General features: G+C 51.0%; 3 protein-coding genes across 4 annotated transcripts; 2 read left to right on the top strand and 1 right to left on the bottom strand.

The window, feature by feature from the left end:
• Positions 1-1,308: 1,308 nt before the first annotated feature.
• Positions 1,309-4,739, top strand: Chrna10 (cholinergic receptor nicotinic alpha 10 subunit). The gene is made up of 5 exons (XM_051192429.1): positions 1,309-1,370; positions 1,864-2,009; positions 2,357-2,511; positions 3,154-3,686; positions 4,202-4,739. The coding sequence occupies exons 1-5, from the start codon at positions 1,310-1,312 to the stop codon at positions 4,648-4,650; spliced, it is 1,344 nt and encodes a 447-aa protein (XP_051048386.1). The 5' UTR covers position 1,309; the 3' UTR covers positions 4,651-4,739.
• Positions 4,740-6,293: 1,554 nt separating this feature from the next.
• Positions 6,294-14,334, bottom strand: Art1 (ADP-ribosyltransferase 1). 2 transcript variants are annotated; one of them, XM_051192430.1, is made up of 5 exons: positions 14,317-14,331; positions 12,917-12,997; positions 9,297-10,074; positions 7,961-8,002; positions 6,294-6,473 (listed from the first exon to the last, which is right to left on the bottom strand). In XM_051192430.1, exons 2-5 carry the CDS (start codon positions 12,920-12,922, stop codon positions 6,382-6,384), a joined length of 918 nt encoding a protein of 305 aa, XP_051048387.1. In that variant the 5' UTR covers positions 12,923-12,997; positions 14,317-14,331; the 3' UTR covers positions 6,294-6,381. The 2 variants fall into 2 exon arrangements, with proteins under 2 accessions (XP_051048387.1, XP_051048388.1); XM_051192431.1 differs by lacking the exon at positions 7,961-8,002 and having other exon boundaries at positions 14,317-14,334.
• On the top strand, positions 13,750-18,927 carry Art5 (ADP-ribosyltransferase 5). The gene is made up of 5 exons (XM_051192444.1): positions 13,750-13,888; positions 16,176-16,325; positions 17,227-17,956; positions 18,456-18,488; positions 18,574-18,927. Exons 2-5 carry the CDS (start codon positions 16,266-16,268, stop codon positions 18,678-18,680), a joined length of 930 nt encoding a protein of 309 aa, XP_051048401.1. The 5' UTR covers positions 13,750-13,888; positions 16,176-16,265; the 3' UTR covers positions 18,681-18,927.
• Positions 18,928-19,575: the final 648 nt, after the last annotated feature.

Genomic DNA, 19,575 nt, shown 5'->3' with positions numbered 1-19,575 from the left:
CCAAACAAGCATTTCTATGAGTATAAAAAGGGAGGCTGGTTTGTAGTTCAGTTGTTAAGAGTGCTTGCCTAGCATGCATGAGGTTCAGGGTTCAATACCCAGCACTGCAGAAACAGCATGTGGTACATGCCTATATCCCAACATGTGGCGAGTAGAGGCAGGAGAGGCTGGAACTCAAGGTCATCCTTGACTACATTGGGACTTCAAAGCCAGCACATAAAATGGTAATCCAAATATTTGGGAGGTGGTGGCTGAAAAAAGTTCCAACATCATCTTCCGATAACAGGATTCTGAAGTTCTTTCTGACTGCATAATCCTCATTCTAACCCTTAGCCTCTAATCTCTAATCATAACCCTAACCAGCCCCTCCCACCTACCCACAGTATTAGACACTGGGAAGAAGTATTGGCCTGGAATGACTACAGGGACTGAGGAAGTGCTGCATTCCTGCTCCACAGGACCATGCCTATGGGGAGGGCAGTCAGTTTACCTGGCACAAAAACATCTGACCTGAGTCTAAGGTGTTCAGTCCCTCACCGGGAGGAAAGTTGCTGGTCTAAAGGAAGCCTCCAGAATTCAAGCAATGAATGTAGCTAAGCAGGAACACACTGGTCTCACCCCCCCAGGCCCCAGCCCCATATACCTGTAAAGCCTCAAGGTTTGTACCTTTAGATCCTAGTATCTCCAAAATCCTAACCCCTAGGATGAGCCCTCATGCAGATCGAATAATTTGAATAATTTAGGGCCCAGCATTCTAGGGTGTCAGTTTCAGTTGCTCTGTTCCCATGGGCACCGATATGCCAGGTCTGCAATTAAGCTAATAAAACAGTCAGTGGAAGAAGGGCTTCTTCTCTCCTGCACCTCAGATCGCTTAGTGCTGAGAGAATTCTTGGCCCTGTTTTGCTGAAAGCAGCAGGCTAGCTCAGAGTTCAGGTACAGGGAATGGATGGAGGTGGGAGGGCATATAAAAGAAGAAAAGAGAGTGGAAAGAGGAGAGTCAAGAGGCAGAGACCAAGACCATTACAGAGGAAGAAGCAAATTGAGACAGAGGTAAAAAATAAAGGGGGGGGGGGGAGGCACTGGTCATAGAGAAAAGGGTAGAAGCTGAAGCCAGAGAATCTAAGAACAGCAGAGGAAAAATGGCAGATGCCAGGGGTTAGGTATAGAATTAAGGGTTCATACAAATAGGAGCCTGGAAAGAAGACCTTAATTTCTGATTTCCAGGTACTGTACACATCATCCCTGCCAACTGGACCGTTGTCCTACATCTGTCCTGAAACCTTGCTGACCCTCTTGTTGTGATAGGGCCATGGAGACCAAGAGACACCACCTCGGCCTAGGATTTCTGCTCCTGCTCTTTCTCCCTGCAGGTATGAACCAGCCCTCTTCTGATACCTATTACTCCTGTCCACCCCAAACCCCCACCTATCTCCACCTTTCTCTTCGGTGCCTGCTGAGAACAAGCTATCTGGGGAATGGAGGGGGTGTAGAGAAAGAAAATGGCATTCTGATTAGCTGGGGTGATGTAGTGTGCAGTAACCATGTGAGGAGCCAGATGTGACCACAAACACCTAGAACCCCAGTGCTGTAGGGACCAGAGCCAGGAAGATTACTGAAAAAAATGGCCAGTTACAAGTTCAGTGAGAGGCCTGTCTCGAGAGAATAAGGTAGAAAGTGACAGGCAGATATCTAATGCCCTCCTCTGGCACACATCTGAGCACACATGAGCCACATAGACCCAACACCACTGAAAGCATGTGAGCCCATGGAACCAGGTGATGAGGCCCCAGCTGGGGGATGGAGGATGCAAACAGAGGCCCCTGAACTACATGCAGTCAAAGACCATCCTCATTCATCCTCCAGAGTGCCTGGGAGCTGAGGGGAGACTGGCTCACAAGCTGTTTCGTGACCTATTTGCCAACTATACAAGTGCTCTGAGACCTGTGGCAGACACAGACCAGACTCTCAATGTGACCCTGGAGGTGACATTGTCTCAGATCATCGATATGGTATGATGTGGGTGTAATGTACATCAAGGGAACAGTTATCCTTTTCCTGTGTGTTATGTTAATAATGATAATAATAACCATTAATTTCCATGTACCCATTGGTGGCCCAAGGCTTTACACAATGGAATTATTGAACTCCCACCTCCCCAAGCAGGAATTATGGAGGGATCAACTGATGAAATGGAGATTTAAGAGCCCATGAAGGGCACACAAATTCAAGCCTAGATGAGGGAGGACTGAGCTGGCTGAGCAAACTGGGTTTGTGGGTGCTGACCAGAGAGCCCTGTGAGTGTGCATGAAGAAGGCAATGTGTGTATATATGCATGTCCATTGCCTGCCCCTCTTAGGACGAACGGAACCAGGTGCTGACCTTGTACCTGTGGATCCGGCAGGAGTGGACAGATGCCTACCTACACTGGGACCCCAAAGCCTATGGTGACTTGGATGCAATCCACATTCCCAGCAGCCTAGTGTGGCGACCAGACATCGTACTCTACAACAAGTACTGCCTGTCTTCCCCACTCATATTTAGAGTCACCCATCTGCCCTTGACATGCTCCGAGTCCCTCCCAACTCCTAATAGAGTTGCTAAGATGCCTTGGAAACTTCCATTGGGGCCCCTCTTAGCTCTTCGCCACTCTGTGGCACTTTCAGTTGTCTCAGGCCAACTCAAGCTAGATGTCTGCAGGGAACCTGCTATGTGATCCGAGGCAGTTGTAGCTCTGCAAGAGAACTGCCCGGTTCAAGTGCTGCTCTGTGGCAACTCTATCCTTCCAGGCTAGGGGCCACTGGAGATCTCGCCAGCCTACAGCCTAGCCCTTGAGGGTACTCTTCTATGCCATCTTTAGGTGCTTTGCATCTCCCAGCCAACGCGTGCATCTTTCTGGGTTCCTCTAATGAGTTTTACAGATAACTCCCTAGGACAGTGTGAGAGGCTCAGTTCCACCTCTGGGTTTTGCAGAGGCCTTTTATACTCTGCTCCTGGCCCCTCCAAGCCCCCAGGTGCTATCTCCTCTAGACATTCACAGATTGAAGTGAGTCTAATGAACCCCCACAGTGCTGCCCTGGTCCCTAAAGCCCCACTAGTGACAATAGATCCACCCTGTTCATGGGCCCGGGTGAATCCTGTCCTGCCTGTCCACAGGGCAGATACCCAGGCACCAGCCTCGGCCAGCAGCAATGTGGTTGTACGGCACGATGGCGCCATGCGCTGGGACGCACCAGCCATAACACGCAGCTCGTGCCGCGTGGACGTGTCTGCCTTCCCATTCGATGCACAGCGCTGTGGCCTGACCTTCGGCTCATGGACTCACGGCGGGCACCAGCTGGACGTGCGACCCCGAGGCTCGTCTGCCAGTCTGGCCGACTTCGTGGAGAACGTTGAGTGGCGTGTGCTGGGCATGCCGGCGCGCAGGCGTGTGCTCACCTACGGCTGTTGCTCTGAGCCCTACCCAGATGTGACCTTCACACTGCTGCTGCGCCGCCGCGCTGCCGCCTACGTATGCAACCTGCTACTGCCCTGTGTGTTCATCTCCCTGTTGGCACCACTGGCCTTCCACCTGCCCGCTGACTCCGGGGAAAAGGTGTCTCTGGGCGTCACCGTGCTCCTGGCGCTCACCGTATTCCAGCTGATCCTGGCAGAGAGCATGCCGCCTGCAGAGAGCGTGCCACTCATCGGTGAGCCTGAGAGCATGAGGGAATGGACACTGGGTCAGCAAAGTTGACAGCTGCAGAGGGCAAGAGGGAGCAAGAGTAGACCTGTCTGAGAAGACAGCCCTCACCGCTAGGGGTGCAAAGCCACCTTGATGGAGGAAGATCTGATCCCCTGTGTCATAACCATAGTGAGTGATGGCTGTGGGCCTGGCATTCTCTTGTGCGCTTGACATTTGTTCACTCACTGGGGCATCACTATGAATCTATGAGTAACCAATAGATTGTTCCAGATGTACAGAAAGGATCAGTACCTGTTCATCTTACAATCATAATCTGACCCTCCCCAGTGGGGCAAGTAATTAGGTAGCAGATATAGTCAAAGCCCTAATAGGAATGAAAAGAGAACTTAACCATTATCTACATCCTTCCCTCATTGTGTTTGAATGGTGCTGGCCTTCTTCCTATTTATGATGAGGCAGCTGGGAAGTTCAACTGTCTTCATGTCCTGCTTGGGGCTCACAATGCTCTCTGTCCCACAGGGAAATACTACATGGCCACCATGACCATGGTCACGTTCTCCACAGCACTTACCATCCTCATCATGAATCTGCATTACTGTGGCCCTAGTGCACATCCAGTGCCTGCCTGGGCTCGGGTCCTCCTGCTGCAACACCTGGCCAGAGGCCTGTGTGTGCGGGAACGAGGGGAGCCCTGTGGCCAGTGCAGGCCACTAGAATCAGCCCCCAGCCTCCAGCCTCCAGCTGGTATCCCAGAGGGCCCCTGTCATGAGCCACGGTGTCTATGCCATCAAGAAGCCCTTCTGCATCATGTGGCTTCTATCGCCAGCACCTTCCGCAGCCACCGGGCTGCCCAGCACTGCCGTGAAGACTGGAAGCGCCTGGCTCGAGTGATGGACCGCTTTTTCTTAGGCATCTTCTTCTGCATGGCTCTGGTCATGAGCCTCCTGGTACTGGTCCAAGCCCTGTGAGGGCCAGGAACTGGATCTTAGGGAGCTGTGGTCACCAACACCACCAGGCAGGGATGACAAAACCCAGGTGGTTGTTGGTACTCAGATAGTCTAGCCAGTCTCTCCCCAAACTACTGCTAAGAGTCAGGAAGGAACAACTCTTCAGGTCCAGCACTTCTGACCTCACAATCCACAAACAGCCTTTGTGACTGTCAATAATTGAAGGGGATCCAAAGCCTGCCTCTCCCTTAATTACAGTATGATTAAGGTCAAAGTACAGATTTGGAGAATAGGACTCAATGTCAGCTGAGCAAACTGGTGCACTCCTGTAAGTTCAAGATCAGTCTGAGCTCCAGAATAATAAATAACCACCAATATCTACACTTGAAATTATAGCTGAGCTGGGAGAATCCAGGTTATTTTTATTTTGTTGAGCCTGAGTCTCACTATGTACACTCTGCTGGCTGGAACTTGCTATGTAACCCAGGCTGGCTTTGAACTCACATAGACCCACCTGCCTCTGCCTCTCCAGAGGCAGGTGCTACCACACACTAGAGTGTAGGTTACTAATTAAAGGGACAAAGGTACACATTTTCTTGTCATCCTTAGCAGTTGCTGTTATAGATACTCATCGTGTTTATCTCTACTAAGGCTCTTGGGGACGGAAATTCACTGTCTAGTTTGTTTCCAGAACAGAAAGCAAGGCAGATTTTGTCCCAGAGCTTCAATCCATAATAAATGAAACTGTGCTCAGAACCTCCTCCATGTCCTACCTTTTCCTTGGGGCCAGCCACATCCAGAAGTTGGGTATCCAGGTTTGTCTTTATAGATAAGAATCTCAGGACTCACAGATCAATGCAATAGTTATATCTTTTTTAAAACTCACAAGTGTGTGTGTGCACACATATGCATGCTCATATACCTTGGTACATTTGTGGAGGTTGGAAAACAATGTAGGTAGTTGGTTCTCTCCCTTTGCCATGTGAGACCCAGGCATCAAACTCAAGTTAATCAGGTTTAGTGATGAGCACCCTTACTTGCTGAGCCATCTCACCAGCCCAGAAAATGACCTTTATGGTAACAACAGCAGAAAGAAAAAAAAAATATTGGGATTTCACAGAACCCTGAGAGAGGGCCTAAAACTTTTTCTGTCATTTCCCCTGCTATCCATCCTTACAGTTAGACACAGCCACCCTGTCTCACACACCAATATTTTCAGAGCTCACTAGTGGCCCAGACAGGGGTAGTGCAGGGATCACCACTGATAGGATTGATTGCTTTCTTACTGTCACACAGCTCTGGTATTTCTTTGTGCCTTCTACCCATAAGAAGCTCAGTCTGACCTAGGAAATACTCAGGGACCAATAGAAACAGAGAGGCAGGTACTGTAACCTAGCCAGGTGGCAGAACTTTCCAGGTAGCAATAGGAAGCTGTTAAGTGACCTGGGCAAGTCCCTACGTGGCCAAATGCTCTTCTGCATCATCACCCACAATGAGTTGAAGTCTTTGGGCTCCAAGTAAGTCTCTGTCTATCCTAGAATCCTCTCACCTCCAGGCAGTCCCGTTCCTACACCCCTGAACCAGGTTCAGTCTCCAAATTCTCTTTCGTGTCCTACCAATACCAGGTCTGGAAGGTTATCGCCATAGGTCTCAGAGTTCCTGCAGACAGACTGCTTCACCAGGATCCTGCTATACTTAAAGCACACAGGTAGCCAACATTCCTCAGGCAGGGCCAGTTCAGCATCTTGTTGGTCACAGGAGGCCTGGAATCTCTAGAAGGACACTCAGCACAAGGAGCCAGAGCAGCAGCAGAAGAGAACAGGAGGCAGAGATGGAGCCCAGGGCTAGGGGAGGAAAAGATTCAGGAGCAGTGTGAGGGCATATAGACGAAAGGGGTTGACAGAGAGAGCTGCAACAAGAGAGTAAGAGACCAGTGAGGGCCACAGTCTCCCATCCAGAAACCAATCAGCTCTAACCCCTGCCACCTGCTGACACAAAGGAGACTACACCGCACTGTGGATGAGCCTGGAGGGCAGAGATCTGAGATGCCTGCCCTGGTCAGAGTAGTGATGGGTGGGAATGTGGAGGCAAAGCGTCTAAACTTTCCCAGTGTCTCAAATGATGTACCACCTGAATGTAGAGGCCCACTCAGGATACAGTGGTCTGCTTGGCCAGCATCCTAGCACTCAGGAAGCTAAGGCTAGAGAATGACCCATTTGAGGCCAGCCTGAATTGCACACGAGTTCTAGGACAACCTGGGCCACAAAGCAATCTCCCCTGTCTCAAAAACAAAACAAAAGGTCTGGTTTGAAGTTGGGGACCCAGCTTCTGGTCATTCTGCCACCTTGGCCAAGTCACTGCACTGTGTTTCTAGTCCCACTTTGCTACATGAGAGCAGCATCCCAGGATTACTGGTAGACTGCTGTGTGGTGGAGAGTAGGGACTGTCATGGTGGGCAGTTCACAGTTCAGCTCTGCAGTCAGGCTATAGACACAATTCCTCACTCGATGTGTGGTGAAGGACTGGGTGCTACTTTCTGTCCTCTATAAAAGTGGCTGATGCTGAGGGAGGTGGCACACACCTTTAATCCCAGCACTCTGGAGGCAGAGGCAGGCGGATCTCTGTGAGTTCCAGACTAACCAGGGTAGCACAGAGAAACCCATTCTGGAAAATAAATAATAATAAACTGTACCAGTGTCATTGAACAGTGCTGAGGATTCATGGTGTAAAGAGCCTGGAAAGTGGAAGGAGCAGAAGCTGGGTATCTTTCCTGCCCACTGGGCACAGACCCTAGAGGGAGGGAGTGCTAGGGATGGAGTAGGAAGTATGGTTGGCAGCTAGGGCGGGGGAGGGTGGTGGTGATGCATGTATTCCCACCTAAATAAGCAGTGGCCCAGGCAGGCCCTGGCACAGCAGAGGTACAAGAGAACTCACAATTGAAAGAGATACAGGTGCTTTTTTATCCTACGTGCTTATTACAAACTAGGAAACGGAGGCACAGGGAAATGATAGTTAAGTCAGAGCCCAGACTAAGTCACATGACATCCAAGAGCTGGCTTTGACCCTGGAAAGCAGATCTGAAGGAGCCCTGAGGAGAGTAACAGGGACACTGAGTTCTGCCCAAGGAAGAGCACTGCAGGGAGCCGCCTCTAGCAGCAGCCTGAAACAAGGCTTGGTAGCCACCCTCCTCTGAGAGGCACAGAGGCTGCTGCAGAGCCACCTACATAATAAACATCCTTAGGGACTCCCTTCTTAGGTAAAGAGGTGGGTTTGGAAGAGTAAGAGGGAAGTTAGTGAGGGCCCAGCCTGCTCAAAGATCTTCATCACTTACCTGAGCTATCCAACCTGCAGGGCCCGGATCTGCAACTCTTTTCTGAAAGAAAGGAAAAGAGGAAGGAAGGGAGGGAGGGAGGGATGGAGGAAAGGAAGGAGGGAGGGAGGGAGGGAGGATAGCCAATGTTTCAGTAGCTCTCTGATTGGCCAAGACTCTCAGAGCTCTGATGACCAAACCTTGATTCTCTGGAACTCTGCTCCCTTAAGAAGGACCTCCCTAGATGACACTCACTTGACCTGAGCCCTGAGGACAGCCATGTAAGCTGGGATCTCTTTCTGGCCTGCTCCTGCCCTCTGGCCAGTAGCTGCCTCCTCACCACACTCCCAGCTCACTTTCCTACGCCCTGTCCCAGACAGGGAGGTGCTGGTTTGTGTTCTTGGCCTGCCTTTCTCGCAGCTTATGATGCTGTTCCAGGTAGGAACTGAGCCACATTGGACCTCCTCCCATTTCAGCCATGGTCACTGTGTGAGCCAACTGCCTCTTAACTATGAAAGCTAGGTGTCACTTAGCTAGGAGCAGTAGTCCACAACCCAGCAGGGTTAGGAAAGGCTCCTTGCTGTTCTGCCTCTGCCTTGGATGGAAGAGGAACAGCTGACATGCTCCTGGCACAGGTAGACGGGAACTTAGAGGGAGGCACTTACCTGCTATCTCACTCCCACCGTTGCGCAGCATAGGCTCCTGCGTATAACTCCCATTCTGGCTGTCAAAATTACAGCTCTCAAGGCTGGGAGTTTTACTCGGTTACTTTTCTTAAACTTCATTCTATTTATTATTAGTGTGTGAGAGAAAGGGGGAGTGCTGCCTCCCAGGGTATGTGGAGTCAGAGACAGCCCTGTGGAGTCAATTCTCTCCTTCAATCTTTAAACGGGCTCTGGGGACTGAACTGAATATGTGGGGCTTGAACAGCAAAACTCCTTTGCCGGCTGAGCCATCTACATGTTCCCCTTTTACTTAACTCTGCCAACAAATGCCTTGGTGTCAATGCTGTGACTAGAAATTAGTTCCTTTCTGGCTGCCAGCTGGGACAACAGCCTGATCCAAATGTACCTGTCTTTTCAAAGGCCCTCTCTGCCTCTTCTCCATACCTATATGTCTGCCTCCTTGACCCCTCCTAACTCCCATAGCCATTACTGCCTGGGAATCACATGTAGCCTCAACCTGCTGAGCGCTGGTATCACAGGTGTGAGCCCTACGTGCGTGCTATACTTTAGTCTCTTATTATTTATGTACGAATCCCTTGGCTTGGGTGGAGGTTGGGGTTTGGATTTGCCAAAGCTCCTGGCAAATACGGGAAGTCCATCTTTTTGGAGGACTGGTGTTACTCGCTCCTCACCTTTGATGTATTCGCAATTGTATGTGCTGCGTTTGCCCAGAGCGCGGAGATAGATGCGTGCAGGACCTTGGGCAGGTCGGCTGGCATTGATCACCTGGAAAGTCTCAAAAGGGGGTATCAATACCTCCTCCTCTCCAGGAAAAAAGGAGTAACCCCTGATCGGGGCCCCGAGGCAGGTCCAGATACCAAAGAAGGTGTCTTCACCAAATTGCTGGGCGGCAACGTTCTTGAGGGATGCGGAGGCAAAGCCCCCCAGCCTAACGGTAGCCCCGGGCCCCACTGGCCGGAAGCGCAGGCCATGCACCCCTCTGTACACCTGATGGCACCCGCGAGATCGCTGGCTCCCGAGTAGCTGTAGGGCCTCCGTGAGCAGAAAGTGGAAGGTCTTAAAGGAAAAGTGGTGGAGGTAGTGGGCCCGGGAGCGGCCCGCCTCGCGCACGGCTGCATTGAACTCCTTGTGCAGGGGGCTGTTGGCAGTGTAGGCCAGAAGAGCCACACCGTGCTCATCCCGGAAGCCCGGGGGTGGTAGGGGCAAGGGGGTTGGGCTGAGACTCCACGCTGACCCCCAGGCCTTGCGCTCTTGCCACTGGGTGTTGGCCAGAGCCCAACCATCCGCGTACACTTTGTTGGTCTGGAATTCTGAGTGGTTGAGATCTGGTAGAGCCGCTGTCATGTCTACTGCACAGCCAGCATATTGGTCATCAAAGGACGCTGGGGCCATGTCCAGGGGTGTTTCTTGAGAAAAGATGTCTAGTTGTGTGATGGAGTGACTTTGAACCTGAGGATAGGGGAGCATCAAGGACTGGGAGGGCGGTCCCTAGGAAAATGGGAACCTAGTCATGCAGCTTTCCCCTGCTCTGAGAAAGGGCCTGCCTATTGAGAAAGGCAGAAAGAACCCCAAGTACATCCAGTACATCCGGAGGGGAGGGGGATTGGGAACCACCAGCTGCAAGCTCCCCAAGACTAGGCTTTCTTTCAGGGGTCCCCTAGGAGGGACAGTTGGGCTCCCAGGGACCATTGGTCGTCCTTCCCTTTGCTCTTCCTCCCCGGATTGAGAGAAGCCAGCAGGCGTATCCCAGACTGCTCCTGTTGCTGGAGGATGTCTATACCTGAGGTCCATCCCTGAGGCCCACAGACACCAGTAGGAGAAACATCATGGCTGGAATCTTCATGTTGGAGATGACTCCAGGCAAACCGCTCATCTGGAAAATTGGGACCTAAATCTGTACTCTTTAGTAAACATTACCTGACACCTAGTGTCTTTTGGACCAAGGGATAGGAGAGTCACATAGTCTCTGACACCCCCTAGGGTGGTCACACTGACCCACAGTGGCCTCTGGTCAGAACAGAAACAGCCATCTCAAAACCAGTACTGCGCCTGCATTTTGTGCTATCCCTTGTCTGTCTGTCTGTCTGTCTGTCTGTCTGTCTGTCTGTCTGCCTGTCTATGCTTGTTTGAAACAGGGTTTCATATGCCTATGCTATCCTGGAACTGGCTACTGAGCCAAAGATGACCTTTAATCTTTGACCTTCCTGCTTCCACCTCTTAAATGCAGGCCTAATGGAGATGGTCTACCTGCTTATTTTACCACAGAGTGAGTCAGGTGCATTTTATTACAAAGTAGCATAAAGTAATACTACTGTAAGAAGGTGAGTGTATGGGTGATGAAGTCCCCTTTCTTCTCTCTGCTTACCCACTCCAGCCTTACACACTCCTGCCCATGGGAAGGAGCGGCCAGTGATAATGTGTCTTTCAGTGCCTTTCTCAAAAAACATTTGGATAGTATAAACTGTTTCTTTGCAATGCTGTAGGTCAAAGCCAGAGCCATGTGTATGTTAGGCAAGCACTCTCCCATTGAACCTCTGAATAATATATTAAGTACATGTACACACAACACAAACATACAATGTTCTATATGCAAGGTCTTGGTTTTTTTTTCCCCCCCCCCAAAGGAAAAATGCTTACATATACGTATCAGGGCTTCCTTCCAAGTAAGCACCCTCAAATCTACCTTGTTCATTATGGTGGCCACATGGTATGTTTCATAGTAGAGTTAAACCATTGAATGGCTGTGTAGTCCATTTTTTCATAATGTTTGGTTTGCTTTGTGGCCAGATCTGACTGTGTAGTCCAGGCCAAGCTTAAACTTACTCTGTGTCCCAGGCTGGCACTCTGTGTAACTGTAGTTCCAAGTGATCTGCCAGCTTCAGCTTCCTGAGTGCTGGAATTACATGTATGCACACCACACAGGGGTGGAAGCCAGCTCACCCTTCCACTGCCAGCAGGACACGTCTTTGTCATTGTTGTTTTGCTAGAATATTTTGTTCTGATTTGAATTTTTTGTTTGTTTGTTTTTGAGACAAGATCTCCTATAGCCTAGCCTGGTCTCAGTATTGAGATGGCCTTGAACTTTTGATCCCTTTGCCTCCACCTCCTGAGTCCTGAGATACAGGCGTGCCCCTATGCCTTACCTACTGGTGGACATGATGGTGCAACCTGTAGTGCCAGCACTTAGGAGGCTGAGGCAGGGGGATGGTGGGCCTGGGACTCCATGAAGCCTTATCTCAAAAACAAAAGAAAACAACCCAGCAGAGTCATTTGCATCATTGCTGTTGAAGTCAGGCAGAGATGAAATCCCAGAGAGGATGGGTTGGAGAAACCAAGAGAAGCTGAGCACTGAGCCTAGGCTTAGAAAGAGCCAGGCTCTGGGGTTCCATGGGGCTCTTTGCTTCCAGCCCTTGGGCTCAGTGAGAACCCTGCAACCCTCTGATATCACCCTTTAGTCTTAATCTATCTTGGGATAGCTCCTGTGAGCATGCTAGCAGAAGACAGTCATGTGGTGCCCTATCTCTAGTAACACCCAGCCTCTCAGGATGGTCACAAGAGTATCCATCCATTCAATCATTCATCCACGACTGCAGTTGCCATGCATGTTGAGTCCAAGTTGCCTCCTGGATTCTCCTTCTCTTCTTTGTGGAGGCCCATATCCCTGCTCTGTTTAGTTTTGTCTGTCTCCTTCTTACAAGGTCCGTGACCACCACGGAGCAGGGAGAACACATGACCACGGAGCAGGGAGAACAATGTCTCCAAAGCACAGCCCTGTTTACCACCTTTCCCTGCTTAAAAGCCGTCTGTGTGGGAGTGGGGAGAGCTTAGTGGCTGAAAGGATACATTGCTCTTGCAGAGGGCATGAGTTCAATTCCCAGCACCCACACTAGGGTGGCTCATGACTACCTGGAACTCTGGCTGTAGGAGTACCTGATACTTCTGGCTTTGGTGGGTACCTGCTCTCAGGTGCACATACCCATATACAGACACAAATATACACATAATTGAACATAAAATATTGAAAAGAATCTTATGTGTCAAAATTGACTAGAAAAAGTATCTCAAAATAACGAGGAAAAAAGTGCAGAAATGAGAAATATAAGAGAAAATATGACAATGTATCTTTTTTGTTGTTGTTTTGTTTTTTTCAAGACAGGGTTTCACTGTGTAGCCCCGGCTGTGCTGGAACTCACTTTGTAGATCAGGCTGGCCTCAAACTCCCAGAGATCCACCTGCCTCTGCCACCCCTGCCCAGCCATTTTTTAAATCAATAAAAAAGGAGAGGGCTTACCATCATGCACAAGGTCCCGTGTTTGATTTCCAATACCTATTTAGCAGTCAAGCATCATAGCATATGCCTGGAATCCCAGTTCTCAGGAGGTAGAAAGGGAGGATCAGGGATCAAGGCTAAACAGTGAGTCCCAGGACAGAGGACAGATTGGAATACATAAGGCCCTGTCTCAAACCAAAGCAGGAAAATAACTCTCTACACCTTCTATCCTGAAGCCCAACCTTATTCTGATTTTTGATCTGCTCAGTGACCTTGCCCCTGGGAACATTTTAGTCCCTTCTTGGCTCCTACAGTACGGGAGCCAAGAAACAAGATTCCAGGGAGATGCTACTGCTCCCCCTACCCTCAGCTATCCTCTAGCTCTTCTCAGGGCTTAGCTCAGGGCTCTCCTCTTTCAGAAAGCCCCCAGAATCCTCCACATTGCTTTGTGTGGCACTCTTCTGAGCCCCCCCCCCCAAACCCTGGCTGTGCAGGAACCAGCAATAGCCCATTCTATGACCCCTTAGCTCAGTTCAGGACCAGGCAGTCACCAGACTGCTTGCTGGGAGCCTTGTTAAGGAGTCTTCCCCTCTGGGTCATCTGTCACCCTGAATGCAGATGTGTCCATCACCTCTTTGGGCAGGGCTTCTGCCCTCCACTCTCAGAGGTTACATAGCAGCTTCCCCGTAGCCTCAGGTCCCACAGCTACAGCTACTGAGCCCTCCATGTCCTTTAGGCAAGATACATGACCCCAGTCAGTCACCCTGGAAAATCAGTGTAAGGACAGCCGCACCCTATCTGTCAGTGCTGGCTCCCTTCCATTGAGAACTGAAGCCTCGCTCACTAAAGCTTGCCTGTGGCCATCACACACCCTCATTTCTACAGCCGACTCTATCTTATTTCTATTCTGTCTGTGTTGAAAGCCCCCCAAGTCTCTGGTAAACAAGCCCAAGGAGCTTTCTGAGCATTGCTAACAAGACAGAGCACCTCAGAGTAAGTAGATTGCTGCCCTTGGTGACCAGCGTTGGCAGGGGGATTCGAGGCAGGAATTGTTCTGGGAATTCCCTCTCCCCATTTTTTTTTTTTTTTTTTTTTTTTTTTTTTTGAGACAAGATCTTGTTAGTTATCCCAGGCTGGGCCTTTAACTTAGTCTCTGGCATGAGAGAGCTGAATCCATCTTGGAAATCCCTTTCCATAGTGGAGAAGTGGCATTTCCCCTCATCCTGTGACCTACAATCCTGTTTCCCTCTCCTCCCTTATTCAGCAGTCCCTTCTGGGAATATGACCTCAACTCTTATGTCAAACCCTTCAAACCTTCCTAAGTGTCCTCAACCATTCCATCCTAAAACTTTACCAGTACCCTAAATTTTATATCAAAAAGTTCCTTCTCTGCTCCCTGTGCATGGTGAGGTGCCTCTTACCTAGCCTTCTCCATGGTGGGCAAAGCTGGGTTGGTCTCCTGTGACAGGCAGGCAGGAAGGTAGCTTTCTCTTTTATACTGTCAGTCCCCTACCCCTCCTGCTTCCCCACACAGCTGCTCAGAAATGTGACACTCCCCCCCCCCCCCAGTCTATTTCAAGCTGTCTCCTCAAGGCTCAGGAACACTAGCCTCTGCCCAATGTGACCAGGGCCAACATTCTTCCCATGACAATGAGAGCTGCTGAACACAGAAGGAAGATGCCCTGGGGGTGTTGCAGAGACAAGACAGCAGCCTCCTCACTAGACTGTACTCTGGACAGTCAAAAAGGCTCCCCCATCTCCAGGCATCTCCTTCCATTTTTGTCTATTATTATTATTGCTTTCTTTCACAATGTCCAGGCTGGCCTTAAACTTGATGCAGTCATTTTGCCTCTGCCTCCCTCCTGAATGCTGGGATTATAGACATGTACCATGTCAAGCTTTGCTCTGTTCTAAGGAGCCTAGGTTCTAGCTGGATCCTTGACCAGCCATGTGACCTGGGAGGACCTTCTGCCCCCTCAGGATCCCTGGCCCAGGACCAGATTTTACTCCACTTCTTGGGGCCTTGTAGGAGCTCCAGGTGCTGGGGCATAAGAAGTTGCCCAAGCCAGAAGCTGTCCCCACATAGAGAGGGAGGATGGGGTAGATAGATAGGCAGGGGATTGCTGCTCTTCCACATCCCAACCCAGCCTTCCCACCAAATGGACAGTCTGTTTTCCTCTCTAGTCATCAGGAAGGAACGGAGAACGTGAAGGAAGCTTTATTTGGCTGGCAATCTGAGGCGGTGAAGGGGTAGTGATGGGTAAACTCACGAGCTGGACCAGAGAGGTCCTTGGCAGGTTTCACATGTCATGCTTTCCCTGGGCCCAGCAGGTGGCATCTCTAAGTACTGTTGTTCAGAACATCCGTCCTCCACATCCCTATAAACTGGCCCCTTCTCCCATTACCTCCAACTGGGCATCTGAAACTCAGAACTAGGTTATTTATAGTCAAGATCAACGGAGGTGTGACAGAGCTGTGTTTACAAATACGAGGTCACCTGAACCAGAGAGGTCCAGAAGGCAGCTCATACTCTCTTCTATCCTTTTCTACAGACTAGGGTAGGGAGACAGAGTAGGGAAGGAAGTGGGGGTGGGGGTGGGCTTTGATGCCGGTCACGTGACTCAACGTGTGTCGTATGCAAATTTTATGCAAATAAGACCGATTTATAGCTTGAGGTGCAAGCAGCGACCCGCGCAGGGCTTCGTGACCTGGTGGTCCAGGGCTCTGGCCCTGGTCCGGTTCCAGGGCCACCGGAGAAAAGGCCAAATCTCATAAGTCCCTCCCGGAACCTTGACCTAGCTCAGATCTTACAGAAAGAACCTGTCATCCAAGGGAAGGAGAGTTTTGCCCCTCAACCACTCAAGGACTCTGCCAGTCCGGCTCCCACGCCCCCGTCTGTTGTTGTGGAAAATAGGTGTCAGGTTACCAGTTCAGGGGCTATAGTTAGCCGCGGGGACTTTGTTTAGCAGTCCCGGACCTGCCCAGCGCCTGCCTGCACTTCGGACCTAGTCTGCTGAAAAGTACCAGAGCCTCTGGCCACCTAGGCCTCTGCCACCTCCAGGTGGGTCCTCCTTCCCGCCCCGCCCTCTCCAGGCGGAGCCATATAACTGCCCCACCTATACCATAGTAAGAAAGTCCAGGAGAGCCTGGGTGAGGGGGCATCTGGTAGTTACAGACTAGGGCTTGAGATAGGGACAGTAAATCTGAAGCCCTGCCCATCCACAGACTTGACCTTGGCACCATCCCACATCACTCCTGAATAAGGACCCTCTGGGTATAGGAGGAAGGTCCTGGAGCTCATCCAAGCCAGCACCCCTCCTCCTCTGGCCTCATCATCATCTGGATCCTACCGTTCCGGACTCCTCCAAGGATGATTTTGGAGGATCTGCTAATGGTCCTCAGTTGTCTCGGCCTGCACACTCTCTGGAAGGTAACTCTTGGGACTAGACACTGAGGAGGTGGTAGTAGAGGAACGGTCAAGGAAACCCTCTAGGCCACTCTTACCTTCTCCAGTCCTCTTCTCAGGAACTTCTATTCTATTAGGGAGCCCCAATGCACTCTCTCTCCCAGAACTTCACCTCCTTGCACCCCTAGCTCCCCGTGCGATTCTCTCTTCATGTTACCCCTCCATAGGGGTTGCCTTCAACTTTCTCCTTCCCACTTCTCACACAGGCTCATCACAGGCAAATCCTTGTACAAACCAGTGTGCTGCTGTAGACCTTGAAAACCGGGCTTCACCCTCGTCCCTATCACACTCTGGGACTAGAGTTAGGCTGGGGACAATAAACTCCCACCCATCCAGCCTTGAATTTAGAATAACACCTTCTAAAGCAGGAGAGCATGCGGGGATCTCAGGGCTGACAGTGATGTATAACTGGGCTGTGGGGCTTTCCCAAGAGTAAGGAGGATGGGGATCAGGGCAGGGACCAGACACTGGCTGCAAGTTATTGCCGGCAAACTGACTTTCAGAGCCAGGAAACCACAGGAACCAACCAGGCTCATCTCTGGAAAGATGAGATGATGCCCTTTAGGTTGTGCCACAATGATCTTTATGCTCTCCTCACAATAATCCTGTGAGGCTTGAAGTACCATTAATTCATCGGAGAAGAAGAATGTGAAGTCCAGGAAAGTCCTGACCTGAGAAATGCTCAAGATCCACAGGTAGCAGGTGGTGTTTAAACTCATGTCTATCTGACTCTGCTGACAGTGTTACTTGTGCCTGTTTGGGGTCTTGCCAGTGCATCAGATGTTTGGGCACAGAAATGGAAACACTGATCTGCCACTAGGACCCCTTGCCAGTGTTCTAGTGTCTGCCTCCCTTACGTCCACAGGCCCAAGCTGTTCCTATCCTGCCCCTGAGCCTGGTTCCAGACACCTTCGATGATGCCTATGTGGGCTGCTCTGAGGAGATGGAAGAGAAAGCAGGCCTGCTGCTAAAGGAGGAGATGGGGCGCCATGCCCTGCTACAGGAATCCTGGGAAGCGGCCCAAGAGGCCTGGGAACACAGGCGTCACAGGCTTACTCTACCTCCTGGCTTCAGAGCCCAGCATGGAATAGCTATCATAGTGTACACCAACTCATCCAACACCTTGTACTGGGAACTGAACCAGGCTGTGCGGACAGGGGGTGGCTCCCGGGAGCTCTACCTGAGGCACTTCCCCTTCAAGGCCCTCCACTTTTACCTGACCCGGGCCCTGCAGCTGCTGAGAGGCACTGGGGGTTGCAGTGGGAGAGATGGGGAGGTGGTGTTCCGGGGTGTGGGCAGCCTTCACTTTGAACCCAAGAGGCTGGGGGACTTTGTCCGGTTTGGACAGTTTGCTTCTAGCTCTCTGGATGAAACAGTGGCTCGCGGGTTTGGTAATGCCACTTTCTTCAACCTAAGGACTTGTTTTGGGGCTCTTATCCAGGCTTTGTCTGTCTTCCCTGAGGAGCGTGAGGTGCTGATACCCCCACATGAAGTCTTCTTGGTCACTGGGTTCTTCCAGGATGGAGCCCAGAGCGTAGTAACTCTCTGGAGTTCTAATCAGACCTGCAGCCACTTTAACTGCGCCTATTTGGGTGGTGAGCGATGCATGGGAGACAGAGATGGCAGGGTGGGTGAAAGAAGCCAGCATGTCCTGACCCAGTCCCCAGAGCCTTCAGGAGATCTGCTTGGTTAGTGAGACTGAAGTTCTGCCAGGTCCTGTGAGAGTTTCAAGATCTGTGGACATTCTCAATGACTGTCTTCTCCAAAGGGTCGGTCTGTGGTACCTATTAGAGCAAGGAACCGAGTGACGGAGGGCAGAACTGCCTCTGGTCTCAGTGGGCCCTGGTTTGATGGGGCTAACAGGTCAGGACTGTGCCAAGTGCAGTCGGGAGGCAAGAGCAGATGAAGAGTGGTGAGGGTGTGGGTAGGTGCAAGGGTGGATACGCAATCTGGAAAGGTTACCTCGGGGAGAAGTTGAAGGAAGTTAAGTAGCCTACTTTAAGGGGAAGGGAAAGAGACTGAAAGGGGTATGGTCATAGGCAAGACATTTGGGATGTGACTCGCCCCAGGGCCTCACTGTGCTGTCTGTTGCAGGGGAGAAGAGGCATGGCTGTGTGTCCTCAACAGGTAAGTCACCCTCTAGCCTGCTCTGGGAACTGTTCTGCTCGCCTGGCCCTGCTGCACACCTCACCTTCCTTTCTTCTTTCTCCAGCAGTAGGGCAGCCAGAGTCATCCCCCACAGAGGCCTTGGCTCTACGATCAGGGAAGACGATGCTCTTGGCCCCTGGGGAGTTGCAGCTCTCCAGAGCTGGACCCTGAAAGCCTCTTAGGAACCTTGGGAACTGCTGACCTTTCTATGACCTTTCAATGAAGAGGGGGCTTTGGGCAGCCCCAAGAAGCAATGGTGTGGTTCTGGTTCCAGTCCTAGGGGCTACCTCTCCAACCAGGGATGGAGACCTGAGCTATGGCAGGGTTGAGGGAACCATACTATGTGGTGGGGACTTCCTAGGGCATGTGAGATCAAGACTGGATGGTTACTCAATTAAATCGAGTTGTGGTATAGAGACATGGGCTTTTATGACTGGTTTGTTTCATGAGGCCATTTATCCTTGGCATGCTTGAAAGTCAGGGACTCAAAACTAACTTCCTAATCCTCCTAGTCACACACTTTTTTTTTTTTTTTTTTTTGAAACAGGGTTTCTCTGTGTGGCTTTGTAGACAAGGCTGGCCTTGAGCTCACAGAACTCCCCCTGCCTCTGCCTCCGAGTGCTGGGATTAAAGGCGGCACCACCACAGTCCACTCCTAGTTACATAATTTAACCTCTGCACCTGGAGCTTTTTAACAGCCAGAGGACCCTCACAGCTACGTTTATGGCAGAATAGATGGACCCAGCCCTGTTGGTCTTATGAGAAATGCAAGGCCAAGGGAGGGCAGCACCTTCAGTCTTCCCAGGGGCCCCCACTGGCAGGTCCCTGTACTGTCAGCCCCCTCCCCAGTCCTCCATACCCCCGGGCCCCCCAATTCTCAGGCTTCCTGCTTCCCTGGTCTTTTCTCTTCCAGGCCTCCAGCCTCCTAGGCCAGAACTCTTTCCACTAAAGATCTAAGGAATCCCAAAGTAGGATTCTAAACCCCAGAACCAAAGCAAGTTGTTTCTCTCTACCCTTCTCACATGGGGTCCATTTTAGGGTGAAGTACAGGAAGGGATCAAGAGAT

Source organism: Phodopus roborovskii, unplaced genomic scaffold (assembly GCF_943737965.1).
Source record: "Phodopus roborovskii unplaced genomic scaffold, PHOROB, whole genome shotgun sequence".
Classification (NCBI taxonomy): domain Eukaryota; kingdom Metazoa; phylum Chordata; class Mammalia; order Rodentia; family Cricetidae; genus Phodopus; species Phodopus roborovskii.
This window is presented reverse-complemented; position numbering and strand designations above follow the sequence as displayed.

Bases quoted from the DNA above. Each gene is read 5' to 3' on its own strand.
- Chrna10 (XM_051192429.1), top strand. From the start codon at position 1,310: ATGGAGACCAAGAGACACCACCTCGGCCTAGGATTTCTGCTCCTGCTC. The intron at 2,512-3,153 runs GTACTGCCTGTC...GCCTGTCCACAG, and splicing joins GACATCGTACTCTACAACAA to GGCAGATACCCAGGCACCAG. The intron at 3,687-4,201 runs GTGAGCCTGAGA...TCTGTCCCACAG, and splicing joins AGAGAGCGTGCCACTCATCG to GGAAATACTACATGGCCACC.
- Art1 (XM_051192430.1), bottom strand. The intron at 8,003-9,296 runs GTGAGGAGCGAG...CCTTTCTTTCAG, and splicing joins CAATTGCGAATACATCAAAG to AAAAGAGTTGCAGATCCGGG. The intron at 6,474-7,960 runs GTAAGTGATGAA...TTCCTCCCCTAG, and splicing joins CTGCAGGTTGGATAGCTCAG to CCCTGGGCTCCATCTCTGCC.
- Art5 (XM_051192444.1), top strand. From the start codon at position 16,266: ATGATTTTGGAGGATCTGCTAATGGTCCTCAGTTGTCTCGGCCTGCAC. The intron at 17,957-18,455 runs GTGAGCGATGCA...TGTCTGTTGCAG, and splicing joins TAACTGCGCCTATTTGGGTG to GGGAGAAGAGGCATGGCTGT. The intron at 18,489-18,573 runs GTAAGTCACCCT...TTCTTTCTCCAG, and splicing joins TGGCTGTGTGTCCTCAACAG to CAGTAGGGCAGCCAGAGTCA.